Source organism: Simochromis diagramma, unplaced genomic scaffold (assembly GCF_900408965.1).
Source record: "Simochromis diagramma unplaced genomic scaffold, fSimDia1.1 OVJJ01000753.1, whole genome shotgun sequence".
In the NCBI taxonomy this organism is placed as follows: domain Eukaryota; kingdom Metazoa; phylum Chordata; class Actinopteri; order Cichliformes; family Cichlidae; genus Simochromis; species Simochromis diagramma.
Window position 1 is genome coordinate 16,766,627 of NW_024387523.1, and position 14,192 is coordinate 16,780,818.

The following is a 14,192-nucleotide window of genomic DNA, read 5'->3' on the forward strand; positions in this document are numbered from 1 at the left end:
TTCAAGTACAGATTTAGGCACTTTATACTCTCTATTTACAGTATTCAAGCTGCTGTGGGAGTTCCTTTCAACATCTCAAGAGAGCACTGCTGGTAGATGAAAATGTATTATAGTGCTTTGAAAAACAATTGAGCACCTAAGAAAATTACAAGTCAAATAGCTGTGAGTTCCACTTAGTAGCTAGTGGGCAAATGAGGATCTGGCAATTGGTTAGCATCGGGCATTATTTACATTGCCTCAAAGTGGATGGTGATGGGGAAGAAAATCAATGTGGATGCAAACAGTGTAATAGCAGAGTAATGTGTTCCCCTGGGCAAGCAACAGTGAAGAAGTCCTGTCAGGGTACCGCTGAGCAGAGGCAGAATTCACCTAATTCACTTGCCATTTTTACCAGGCTTTTCCCGCTGCCACATTCAATCCACATGCACATCTCAGCTTGTGGAGCTGGTGTTCAGAGCTGTCTTTTTCTGCCGCCTCTTCAGAATGCTAATTCCGTGGAACCGCCAATTAAAGTGCAGGATGGTAGAGATCGCATCCTATCAAGATCACATTCAGATATTCACAGAGGTGACGTCCTTGTTGGTGACTGATGGTGTTAATTGTGGTTCGTTCTCTCCCTTTAGCAACACATACACAAACAAACGTGAGCGCAACAAAGAAACTCAGAACATGCAAGCTTGACTTGCTTTAGTTTAAAATGCTGTGGATCGATCTGGGAAGCATGGTTTTGACCACGATCTCTTGGCCCTTCTTTTTTGTGTCAGATCAATGAACCTGTCAGTCAGGTATCAATCAATAAAGTTCAGACAGATTCCCACATATTGAACAACGGCTGCAATCGGATAGAGGGAGACCGACATCACCCACTCAAGAACAAGAAAGCGTTCTTGTCATTTGCAAATACCAGTAATTTATAGTGATATATTTCTTAAAGCCAATGGAAAGCAATACAAGATTGAAAAATGTAAAAAAACAAACAAAAACAAGTATTCTCATATTAGCGACATGACCCTTTGGCGCTAAACTGTAAACCATAAGATCTGAAATACAGAAACAGCTTTTAAGCTTAGCAGCTGTGTACACACCAGTGTGATGAAATCAGAGAGCGTATTTGCATGATGAGGAAGAGAGAGAGAGCGCATCATCAACCGTCAAGCCCCACTGAGTTGAAGGTTCACTGATCCATTCATTCACTGAGAGCAGAAAGGCTTTAGGTCAGCGTCATCAAACAGCCAAGCCTGACCTCTCTAATTGGCCACCAGCTGAGTTTTCAATCCTTGCACCCATCTCTCAACTTCACGTCCACCCTCTTCTTCAAAGGTCATGCCCTTCCTTTCACATGTCGTCACTAGTGTCTGCTCATTCCTTTACTGCTGTACCATAGCATCCCTCTTTTGCCTTCACCAATCAGCCACAACATTAATAATAATCTTTGTCCTCTTCTTGGAGAGTTGTTGAGAAAGAAGCGTTGAGCTTCACACAAACACACGAGGTTACAACCCTCTTCTCAAATCATCCCTGAAAGGTTTTTTTTTTGGCCAGGCACATTAAGGAAAACCACTGCCATGAGGATGCACAATGTTTAGGTTGGTGCCCAAGCTAAATTAAAATGAATTCCAAGACCAAAGGTTTACAAGCAGAACAACACCCTGAGCATCACATCGCCTCCTACGGCTTATCTTCTTCTCATATTGTATCCTGCTGCTATCTTTTCCCTAAGTAAACCAGCACCCAGCTGCTCACATTATGTAGCAGAAAATGCAATTCATAAGACCGGGCCACATTCTTCCATAGTAATACTCGCTGTGATTCACTTCACTTTCTCCACATCCTTAGTACTCCCCGCTCACTACCTCGACACATTGGAGGTAAAGTGGGCTGATGAGTTTTTAAAAATGAGAAAAAATAGCCACAACTTTTACAAATCAGTGGTACAATATGTGGGTAACACTTAAGCTAGCGAAACAAGAGAAGAAAAAGTGAAACAATAGATGCAAGCCAGCTTGTCTGCATCGTGTCCTCTGTCTCTTGTACTTCCTTTTCCTTCCAATGTGCATGATCAACTGTGACTTGTAGTATCCATCACTTGCCAAAGCCCTTCTGCCTCCTCTCTAGTGACTTACTCCCTTCTGCTCTTCCTTGTTCTTTAAGACAGCAAAGCCATGCTGCAGGTGCACTACCATAGACGCCACTGGCAACCACTGCCACAAAGATGACACAGCCAGTAGAGAACTGGGCGCTTCCCCATGACAACATAGAGCAAATCAAAGTCTAGGACAAGAAGCTGATGACATCGTAAAATATGCAAAAGAAGCACAGTCAGGCGGCGGTCTGTGGGAGCCCAGGAAGCGATCAGCTCTCCACTGGCCAAGCAAAGATTCAAAGAGACTTTAATATCAGACTACTAGGCAGAATTTTTTCAGTTTTAAGACCGCTCAGAGTCAATCAAGTTCTTCTTGGGAAGTATTTTTGCTTAACTACTAAGCGAATGAGCGAAACCGACGTGAGGTTTCCTGGGGCCCTCTCACTCTGAGATGACTTCTCATATATTCTTTCTGAACCTGTTTCCCTTATCAACAGTCTTTTTTCCCTCCTCTCTGTCTCTCAGAGCCTGTGTCTCAAGTGTTAAATAGCTCAGCCAGTGCTACCCCTTGTCCTTTCCTGCCAACTGCCTGTGGCTCTAACTCCAAAGTCTTCTGTCTTTCTTTTTTTTATCTGAGCTGTCTGTCTCCGACACGATCCTGAAACTAAACCTGCATTTTTATATTATATCCGAGACAAAGGCAGCATGGCAGATTTTCCTGATGCATAAAAATGCATCTACCTGTATTCAACCAATATATAAATATATATTTGTTTTTCAAGCTAAGCTTGGCTATGTGTGGTCTCGGAAGGCACAAAACGCCGGTGTGTATGTGTGAAAGAATACATCTGTTTGCAACAAATCTTTAAGCAGCAGTGAAAATATATTAAAGTGTAGCTGAAAGTGTGAATGCTTTAGCGTGCATGACCGTTTGTGCTCACGCGGGCTTCTCTCTGTTTCCGCGAGAATGGGGGTGAAACAACACTTTACGGCTGGCGGTGGTAATCGAGCTCTCTAATTACTTCCTGAGCTGAGAGAGTTGTCAGAGAGAGGAGGAGCTGCCACAGATGGTGAGAGACCCACGCTGACGCCAGGACATCCTATCTCTTCATCATTAGAGCCGAGCATGTGTGTTTGTGCGAGACTGAGTAATCGAGAGAATGAGTGCGAGCGTGTGACCATGATTGAGTGTTCAAATTACACTTTAGAACCAGAGACCATATGATATACCCAGGCTGAGTTTGTAATATAAAAGCTAGGTGCTGCCTATCAAACAAATTACTGTTATCGCCCTATTTCATTTCGAAGCTAGTACCAGCTATGATCCAGCTCCACCAGACCTACATACAGTAACACCAATCCACTTCCAACCATACTTCACCACACTCATTCGACCACCTGAAAAAAAGGCCTGCATGCCTGTGGTGCATTACCTCTCCCCCCTTCTCAGCTCTCTCCCCAGATAAATGCTGCAAGCTGACTACTCACCATTGCGAAGAACCTTCAGTGCCGCTGACCTCCAACAGGTCATAATCATCCTCCAGCTGAAAGTCAGAAAAAACCAGGGCAATGGTGTCTCCTGGCTCAGCCAGCACAGTCCAGGTGCAGTCGGCATTGTTGTTATATTCAGATGGGTAATTGGGAGTAGTTATCACCCCACTCTGGCCCCGCAGTGTCCCTCCACATCCGTCATCCGCTGCAGAGAGAAACAGAGTTGTGAAAGAATTAATATCAGAAGAAAAATCTTTGCAAAACAGAAATAATCACAGACACGTGAGTGTGAGGTGTACCGATCGCTGAATGTGTACAGAGGGGTTGCGCAGATAGATAATGATGGTGGGGATTAACGTTGGTCGACGTGTTCGGCAACAACTCATCACTCAAGGTGATTTTTATATAGTTTCCCTACGTTGGTAGTAAAATGATAGCATTATTATGAGGTTGATAATAAATGAAATCTGCCTTGGTATAGTGTCACACCACACCCTCACACCCACATATAACCAGTACTTGCAACACAAGTTTATTCAAGGACTTACATGACCTTTAGAGTTATTGTGTGTTTGTGTGTGTGTTCGGAACAGTTACTTTGATCCATCGTAATCATCAAATGATTAAAAACAGGAGGACATTTGTGACTGCTGATTTGATTTTTTAAATCAAAGCGTAATGTGACTGTGCGTTTGCAGACACGTTCATTTATCTCGTCTCCTTAACTTTTTTTTGTTTTTTCCCCACGGTTTCCGCAATTGAAGAGTGCAGGAGTGACAGGTGAGATATTTTACACAGGAAGGACAAAACAAACTGGCAAGAATCTGGTAAGGACAAAAAATGCTTTGATCTCATACTCTTTTAGCTGTTCAGCTGATATCCATCCACTTATGTTAACTAAGCTAAATCTATCAGCTATGAAAGTCAGCATCAAAATGTTACTTCATACTGAAAGTGTGAAATAAACTCCTGGTTTGCATGTTTGTCTTTCATTCATGCCTTATTTTTTTGTGTTTGGGAACACACATTGTGCGTCATGGAGGGTGGATAGTACTACCCCAGGGGTGCATGTCAGCCTTCCATGCTGCCCACACCAATGCTATTGGTAATCAGAGATGCCACAAAGAGATATGAGGAGTCAGGAAACCCTAGTGTACAGACAACTGGCAAGCAGCTGGCGAGCGAGGTAAGTTAAACGCTAATAAACAAACTGCAGCTTAACTGCAGTCAAAGGTCACGTTTGACTGTTGAAGTTATCATAATAAAATCTGATGGGGTAGTTTCTGGCTTACACAAAATGAGTTCATATTGACAAAAATCCCTCTCAAACATGGTTAAAGCCTTTTGAAAATGGACGCTATTTATATATTTTTATTCTCCTATCAGGGTCTTGGAAGCAAACTTTTCCAATGACAACAATTATATGATTTATTTCAACATCTTCCAAAATTATATTCTATAACTTTTTTAGTCCATTTCTTTGGAAAAGAACCTAGGCGGTACCGTAAACTTTCCACCTGTTAGGAATACATTTATAAGATATACATGGCGAATATCATGTAAGAAGAGAACTTTTAATTAAGGATTTTCCAGTATACTGATTGATACATTGATCCCTACTTTTAAGTTTTTGGAGCTTTCTGAAGAAAGGCTAATAGGACAAGAAAACATCAGCACACAGATGAAAACATCTGTAGATGTCTCAGTTTCCATGACACCAAACAAACAAACTATCTTGAAACTGTTTTGAGAAAAGAGGTTGTTGACCAGCATCATAAAACTGTTTCAATTCATTTTTTAAAAATTCCTACAATCAGTCGACCCCCTGTGAATGAGTGCTTGGCAACAGTAGGAAGGAAAAACTCCCTTTTAACAGGAAGAAACCTCCAGCTGAACAACACTCAAGGAGAGGCAGCCATCTGCCACAACCCATCAGAGGTGAGGTACACTGGGGGTTACTCACCACTTTTAACATTGAGCGTTTCTTGGCTTATCACTTTTCACTCTCTGTGCATCATGGAAAGCCCTCAGCAGCCTAATATATACCATAAGAACCACAAGTAAGCCTGCAGTCTGAGAGCAAAGTGTTCTGTCGGGGTGATATGGTGCTTTGGATAAAGTCTTCAATAAGATGGGGCTTGATTATTTAAGAACGATGATGTGAAGATTTTAAATTTGACTCTGGATTTAACACGGAACCACTGACCAGCAACAGATATGGCTTCCTAGCCTTATTTATTGCAATTTACAGTAACAATAATAATAATATTTTTTCCTCTTTTTTTACATTTTATTTATTTTTTGGCTACACATTATCTTTCTGCCACAGGCTCAATTGCATATTTCCAAGCTCAGAAGCATGAAATTGTGTAGTGAGTTACAGCATATTGTTCCTTTGTCTGCAATTTTTGCCATAGGCCAGAGAGAAAGAAGTCATAGGATTTCAAAATGCCCTACAGTGCTCTTACAGTCGTCAGGAAGCGGGGAAAGCAGCATGATGCAACTTAATGCAACGTGGGGGGAAGTGATTAAATTCTGATTAATTCAGATTTGTGTTAATCAAAGCAACTCTTTCCCGCCTCAACGGTGCTTTAGGGAGACCATTAAATAATAACGCATGCATTTAAAATGTTGCCAGGTTAACTCCCCATGCCAGCTTCTGATATGTTCATTACAGCTGTGAACAATGCAGCATGTGACACTGCCTGAAATACAGCCTTCTTTCATTTATAGATCAGTTCACAAATCTGTGAACAGAGAGGACACGTCAAAAGAAGTTTTGAACGACACTTCCACAGTACTTGTGAAGGGTGTGTGTGTATGCGTGCATGTGTGAGTGTCTCTGAGGACATATCTGCATCACCGCGGAGTGGGATTCATTATATCGAGTGGCCAACTAGCTGTGTGTGGCGGTAAAGAAGGGAGGAGGAGATCAAAAGTGTCTGGCCCTGTCTATCATCCACTCTACCTGTCACCACCACACTCCCCCTGAGGGAGGGCAGGAGAGTGTACGGGCGAGTGGAAACCTGTGAGGTGTGAACCTCAATAGAAGGGAAACTACGACAGAAGGGGGAAAAGAAGGGGATGAAGAGGATGACAGGTGACATGCGAGGCTGGGTAAGGGAAAAGTGCAGGAGGAGAGTGGACGATGAAGAGAGAAGAGAGGCGCATGGCGGGAGGGGCGAGAGGTGATCGTTGCAGTTGGAGTGACAGGAAGTAGAATGCAGACAGAAAAAAGGATGAGGAAGTGCATTGATATTCCACACAGGACTGTTTCTTCACACTTGAAGGGAAGTCTCCGACTCCTCACTCTTGCCTTCACCTTGACTTTTCCCCGTCACTCTCTGAATTTTCGCAGCCGGCACCGGCCGATGCAAGCACTGTACGACAACGGAGCCAAAGCGGGTTGTACCCACAGAGTATATGAAGCCAAAGCCCGCTCCCCAAAAAACTTCTGAACCGTTCAGTATGTGAGGTGTGCAGAAACTTATTTAATTTTTTTCTTCAGTCAATTGTAGATGTCAGACTGCTTCCCACGGTTGAACAGTGCATTTTTCAGCCTGTCACTTAGGATGTCATGGTTCTCTATTAAATGTTAGGAGCTGCTTCGATTGCTCTGAGAGTCATGGCAAGATATAAGACATAAGCATGACTGATGCATGCAAGCTATAAAAACACATTAGTGTTTAATATGCATCCAGAAATCAATCCTTATATAAGACCAGCAGAAATCATGAAAGCTATATCTGGGACTTTCTAATTACATGTGACCGACTACAACTAAAAGTCAGAGTGTCTTTGCAATAAGCAGGATAATGGATGCGTACACACCAAACATAAAAAGTTGTGTCAGTGTGATGCTGCAGGTATGTGCACTGACATTTAGAACTTGTCAGAAGTAAGCTTATTTCTGGAAAGATATGCAGCAAAAAAAAAAAAAAAAAAAAAAATAGCAAGAGAGATGAGGCGTGGGTCTGAGCACAGAAAAGCTCAGAAAAGGGCGACAGTGGAGATGGAAAGGGTGTCAAAATCGGAATAAAAGACTGATGTTAAATCCTTTATAAGTGTACTCGTATGATAAGCAATGACATTTCTCACAGCTAAAGAAAAAAACAAATTGGGCACAAGACAGGAAATGTAAAACATTATCTGTGTCATCAACGGCTGGCTTATCATCTTTGGCCCGACAGTGCTGGCACGTTGGTCCTCTCCTGTGTCCAGAATGGTGACTGTGCCAAAATGTTCTCTCTGCTCCCAAAGTACAGTGCAAGTTCTGCTCTAGCACATATGGGCAGGCTCTATAATTGGAGTGACATTAAGAATACACTTATGCATTATGAAGGAGCACTCAGGTGTACACGTTGACTTTTATGTGGCACCAGGAGACCTCAATTAATCACAGGGGAAATTGCCAGTTTCTAAAACTTGTTGGCGTGTAATTTCTGCTGAAAAGGTGACATAATCACATCCTTGAGTGCTTGAGTGATTTTTTTTTCCCCCCAGGATGGAGCCTTGGTGGGAATGGGGTGAGGAGATTGACAAAGCTGAATTGGGGTCTAAACAGAAATTCCCTAGGAAGCAAACAGAAATGAAAGAGGGGACAAAGTTATCGTCAAGAAAATATAAATTACAAAGAACCGTGATTTTGAAATGCATGCAAAATAATCTCCCATTTTGATGTGGAGAAAAGGCATGTGCATGTGCCTGCGTGTGATAGGGAGGGTGGGGGGACTGTGCTGGCGCGTGGTGCCCAGCCATGTGTGCTCCTATGTGGGCTTCCTGACTCCCGGCATGGCTGCAGATGGCATAGAGTCTCAGTGGTCTGCTCAGCAGGCGCACTGACACAAACCGTTGGCCACACGGACACAGTGACACACACACACACACACACACACACACACACACACACACACACACACACACACACACACACACACACACACACACACACACACACACACAAGAAAGCAAATGAATATAGATGGTCAAGCAGTTTTCTAGGAATTAATCTTTTATTCAAAGACCAATCTTGTAAACTGAAGTATTATAGTGTCACTTTTGCCTACAGTGTAAGTATTTTCAAGAATCCTCATGTTGTGTCAGACAACATGCACTGGCAGGTGTCGCTGCCACAGGGGTGCTCGCAGGGAAGGACAACTGGCACGAGCGCCTGACTGGGAGCTAACACATGAGGTCCTGCCATGGTAAATAAGATATCAGAATAACCACCGAAAACCAGTGTCAGGTCATGTAGAGGCATGTGTAAATATACTGTATGTCGGTGCATGTGGGCTGGAGAAGCTGGTTTATCCACCTGGTGGAGAAAAGACTAAATGAGCGAGACCGATTGCTCTTCAATCCAAAAACAAGGTCAGTTATTTTTTATAGCAACTAGTAGATATAACCAAAGCAGATTTCTTGTTTCTTTTTCTTCTTCTTTTTTTAAACAAAGCATGAACTTTTTTCCATAAAAATAAATGAAAGACCTCAAATATCTCTGAAGAGTTCACGCAAAAGCACTGAAAACAGATTCAATTAACATGTAAAAATTTAGCCAAAAGGTCCCTTATAACAGACGGCCTTCTGCTGAGCTTCCTACTTACCTCTGCAGTAAGGAAGGGGGAAATCCCAGGCAGCAGTACCAGCTGAAGTGGCAAGGCAGGACAGGGTGGTATGACCCTCTAGAACATGGCCCGGGCTGCAGCTGTAGCGGATCTTGTCCCCGATATTAAAAGTAGACCCCTGCTGGTGGCCGTTGAGTAGCTTTCCAGGATTACCACAAGTGTAGCTGGGCAAAGCTGTAGAAATAGAAGGGGGGGGGGAGAGAAAACTGACAGTAAACGAGGCGGGTTGTGGTAAAGTATGTGGCACTGCATCACGTTAGCACTGCCAAGGGCCAGAAAACGAGGGAAAGTCTGATGACAGATAACGACACACAGAGCCATCTGTTCATGGCAACATTTCTGACCCAAGCAGCAACATCTTTCCAAAACAAACAGATAAACAGATAAAATCGTATCTTCTGAGATGTGTGCACATAGTTACATGTAGTAGCAGAGCTCCGACAGAAGTTGACATAGTCGAGAAATTCCAAATGCACTAAGTGCTGTTTTACCTATCAAGGTAGTCGCTTGAGCACGCTATGTTGACCATCACTGCTTGTGCAATCATGTAGGTGCATGCAAAGGAGCACGCTCACTATTGGTAGAACCTTGACTAATTATGTATTATTATGTAAATCAAGTTCAGAGGAAGTTCAGCCAATCTCGTGTCTGTGAGCTCATGTTATGTTCCAGTGAAAGACACAGTTTCCATGTACCTTAATGACTTACGCCTGAACAGCTAAGTCTATAACACACTGCTACAGTACTATATAGGAGTGCAGTGGATTAGAGCTTTGCTCTGCATTTTAGACAGTAAATCCTTAGAGTGTGAGCAAAAGGGCAATGACCAAACATACATCATACACACACACACGTACTCTGTGTCACCCAGCTTACTGTCCCGGTCACACACTCCCACACAGCGAGGGACCTGGCCAGAACATGTGCTGGACTTTGGATGAAGCTCAGTCCCTCAACAGGAACTGGGTTGAACTCCAGCGAGGACAGAATGGCTCCTACACAGAAACACAGCTCGCTGGCACCTCGCCATCGTGCTCAAAACACACTCAAGTTTTTTTTTTTAATCCTATCTAATGTCTCCAGCTCTATAACGTATTACCAAAAAATAACTAAATAAAATACTTTTAGTCTTCTCTTACTGACTGCCCAAGAAAAAAAAGCATGTCTTAAGAAAAATTTGCCTTTTCTTTAATTAGAAAATGTTTGTCATTTGTTTAAATAACTAGCTCTTAACATTCATAAAGACGAGTGCATGACTGGCATGTTAAGATGCTTCTTGTGATCCTTTTCTAGGGAAAAATATAATGCAATGATCTTTTTGTTGTGCTGCTTTGACACACAAGAAATGCTTTAAGTCAAACTTCACTTAAACCCTAAAACCCCCTTTTTATCTTTTTTTTTTTTCTTTCTTTCTTGTGATTGTTTGTTTTCATGTTTCAGGTTTCCTCACTCTAGTCTAAGCTAAAGACTTCCTTACAGCAAGGTCTAACAAGGACGGATCAATCATTTCACCCCATAGTGCATTCTACAGAGCTTGAGCTGCGGAATTAACTGGCTGGTAAATAAATAGACTGCAAACAGTTTGTGTCCAGTCCACGCAGCAGACAACAAACATGACCTCTACGAGTGCGATTTGAAATGTCTTTGTGTGTGTGCGAGCATATTCTGCTACTCCCAGCTGTGAAGCTAACGGAAAGAAACCACTCCAAATGTTGTTTATGTAAGTAGCTTATTACAACTTTTAGTTAAGTTTCAAAATGTGTCACAAGCCACTTTATGTATATTTTAACCTAAACTATAATCTCTTGTTAACCTTAACCAAGTAGTTTTGTTGCACAGACGTAACAGCAAGCTAAAATAAAAGTAAAACTAAACTTAAAAATAGTCTCACACAAACCCCGGGCTCCTTCTCGAACATCATGTGTGTTTTTGACACCACCAACCTCGCCTTCCTCCTAATTTTATTCCTCATTTTAAGCTGAATACATTATACAGTAGTTCAAGTCAGGATTGCCTAAAGCTGTTTTTTGCAAATGCACTGCAGCTCTGAACTTTTCCAGACATTCCAAGTCAGACATTACACTGTTTAAAATGCATGCACCCTGGTTCTTGTGACGTCTGATACCCATGATTTGCGTCAATGTAAGATTATTGCAGTTTGTCCTGTACACCACAGCTACCGAGTGGGTGCCCTGCCCACTGCATGCTTTACTAAGCAGACACCTTTTTCTAACCGCAGTGTTTCCAGTAGCTAGAAAGCGGCTGATGCAAACTGCACCCTGCTGTGTGCTAGACGTTGTCGGAACATTGTCTGAGAGACAACTTCAGACAGCTTTCCAACCGTATCCTCCTGACATTTTCAGGAGTTTATATGTGTAAACAGCTTACATGGGTTGATTCAGATGGTAAGAAAAAAAAATATGATTGCGAAGGTGGAACTCATATCTAAGTCATGGTTAGATACAAATTTTAACTGTCTGTGTTCATATTTGCAGGACTGAAAATCATAGCATGAGCAAGATTTCTTAAAGAAACACAATGAGGCATCTGCTTAAAGATATTCATTGTAAATTCCTGTGTTTAAAAATAGTTTCAAAACTTTGAAAACTAATAAAGGTTATTAACAGAATGTGAAGACACAGCCACTTTGTATGTATTGTGTTGAAAGGATATTAACTGAAGTCAAACTGGTCAGGCTGTGCCTTTATGCAATGCCATTTGTACCACTAAGAGGTGAGTCTGATCCATATTTGTAACATGCAAAATATTCACGTGGGTTTTATGTGTCCGGTGTATAAAGGCCTTAACAGGTAAAACACTTCCCCTTGTGGTCAACGTTTGAATTAAACTCTGCACTGAATCTTTACATAAAGTATCTTCATGTTTAATTTTCATATTTGGAAGAAGGTATTTTTGACTGACAGAAAAAAAATTACTTTCATTTGCAAATGTCAGAGAAAGTTAATACATTCCGGTATTTATACATTGGATCCGTAGATGCACGAATATACATAAAAGCACCAACACACTGTGTAAAGTGATTATGGAGCACAGGGCTGAATGGGTTGGTCTCACCATGTCAACCAGAATTCCCTGATTAAATGAGTCAGTATGTTTGCTATCTATGGATATGCCCTGGCTTTAACACTGTTAACCAACAGCAAAACATCTGAGCCAATTCCACACCCCTAACATTTCCCTATTCTTCTGAAGAGGGTTTTTAAGAGTAAAACCAGTAGTGACTCACAGCTGCACTTTGCACTTCTGGCTCCATCCCAATCAGTGATTTCACAGCAGGTGTTTCCCATCATCTGTTGAAGGCAGAACACCTGCTCACACGCTAAAGATGCCCTACGCGACTTGCTGCTGAGTTACCTTTTAAAATACCTGGTTAGAACTTTTGTACTCTCCCTCTGGCACAATCCACTACTCTAATGACAGGCTGACTTGTCAATTCCCAGCCTTTATTTTGACCAGCCGATGCTACCTTATTACAGCTTCCCTTCCATCATTACCACATTAGCATATACACAAGGACTCTGCTGGATTAGCATATTAGCTGCTGGGACTGACTTTTTTTAGTGCTGCAATTTGGCCACAGGGGGCTCTGTTGCCAAGCAGGAAATGGTTTTGACCCTGTCATTAAACCATGTGAGTCTGAATCAAAGTCACTGTGAGTGTTTGATACTGAAGGCAAAGGATAGAGGAAGACAGAAACATGGAGTGATGCACAGGAACAGAGCTCATTCTTACAGCCGACAGTTTGACTTGAGTAAATAACAGCATCAACACTGGCTGCATTCCATTTTAGATGTGCCAGTACTAGAGCCCTGATATTGTACATGTTGGCTTACCGGCATGCCTAAATGGAACGGAGCCATCGGTAATGTTATTAGTTACACCTGTGCTTTTCCTTCTTACAGTCAGAATGTCTGTGAGGTCTATTTTTAGACTGGGATGACAGATGCGTGAGAAAAAGACGGCATGTACACAGACTGGATGTGTATATTTGTGTGTCTACAAAATAGTGACAGAGACAGAGAGATGAACCAGCTGGCTGATTTCACTGAATTAAAACTGACTGAGGGTGCAGCACTGTCAGAGTGGAGATGTGTTAAGTATGGGAATGCATGGACTCTAATACACATCCATGTGTGTCTCTGTGTGTGTGTGTGTGTGCGTCTTTGTGTGTCTGCACGTAATAATCCCATCACACTCTTCATTTCAGGTTATTAGTTTGGGCAGTAAATTAAGTCTAATAGTGCCATTACCCATGCAATCCCCAAACAGGGCTAGGCCTGGAGCGCAGATATAGCACATACATTTTTAACCTGCCGGTGAATCATCAATATTGCCTTTACTCCCACAATGTGAAGCAGTTACCAATGAGCAGCAGGATAGAAAATGATGTATTTGCTTCGCACAAAGGAAGCGAAATGAAGTTTTTGTCTTGGCTTTGCTGTTCTCCCTTTGGAATGTTCCAGAAAACAAAAATACAAGTTGAGCAAAAGTGACGCCTCTCTTTACATAACAGAAAAAAACTAGAATACCGAGGCAGCGGTGTATAAAGACAACCAGCATTTAAAAGCTCATTTATCACAGTCTGTTCCATTCATACCTGCAGGCTAAATCCTAAACATAGAAAGTAAGAAAATGGGAGAAGCTTGAGGGGGGGGAAAAGCAACATAACATTTTAAATATTTGTTCACTTTTTTCTCCTTTAACTTTACATGTTTTTATATATCTGAATTATTTTCCACACAATTTACAGCTTTCATAAGGAAATAAAGCAGGCCTTAGTAGTTCCTGTTTTCAAGAAGAGACATGCATTTCTTCCACCGAGTTTGGCTCATGTCGTTATATGGACTATTCCTTTCCAACTGGTTGCATCCCACCCAACAGCACCAGCCATTTGGTGTTCCTCATGGCAGGTCCATAAGTCACTTGGATGGGTGATTGTGACAAGGCCTGTCCCTGGAGCCCATGTGCTTTAA

General features: G+C 42.1%; 1 protein-coding gene across 2 annotated transcripts in view; it reads right to left on the bottom strand.

The window, feature by feature from the left end:
- The window catches only part of csmd2 (CUB and Sushi multiple domains 2), a 261,451-nt gene that overhangs the window by 168,713 nt on the left and 78,546 nt on the right, over positions 1-14,192 (bottom strand). For both annotated transcript variants that reach the window (XM_040021190.1, XM_040021191.1), the window contains 2 exons: positions 9,178-9,372; positions 3,572-3,779 (listed from right to left, as the gene is read on the bottom strand). In XM_040021190.1, coding sequence (XP_039877124.1) covers positions 3,572-3,779; positions 9,178-9,372 — 403 coding nt within the window. The remainder of the gene's footprint in view (positions 1-3,571; positions 3,780-9,177; positions 9,373-14,192) is intronic.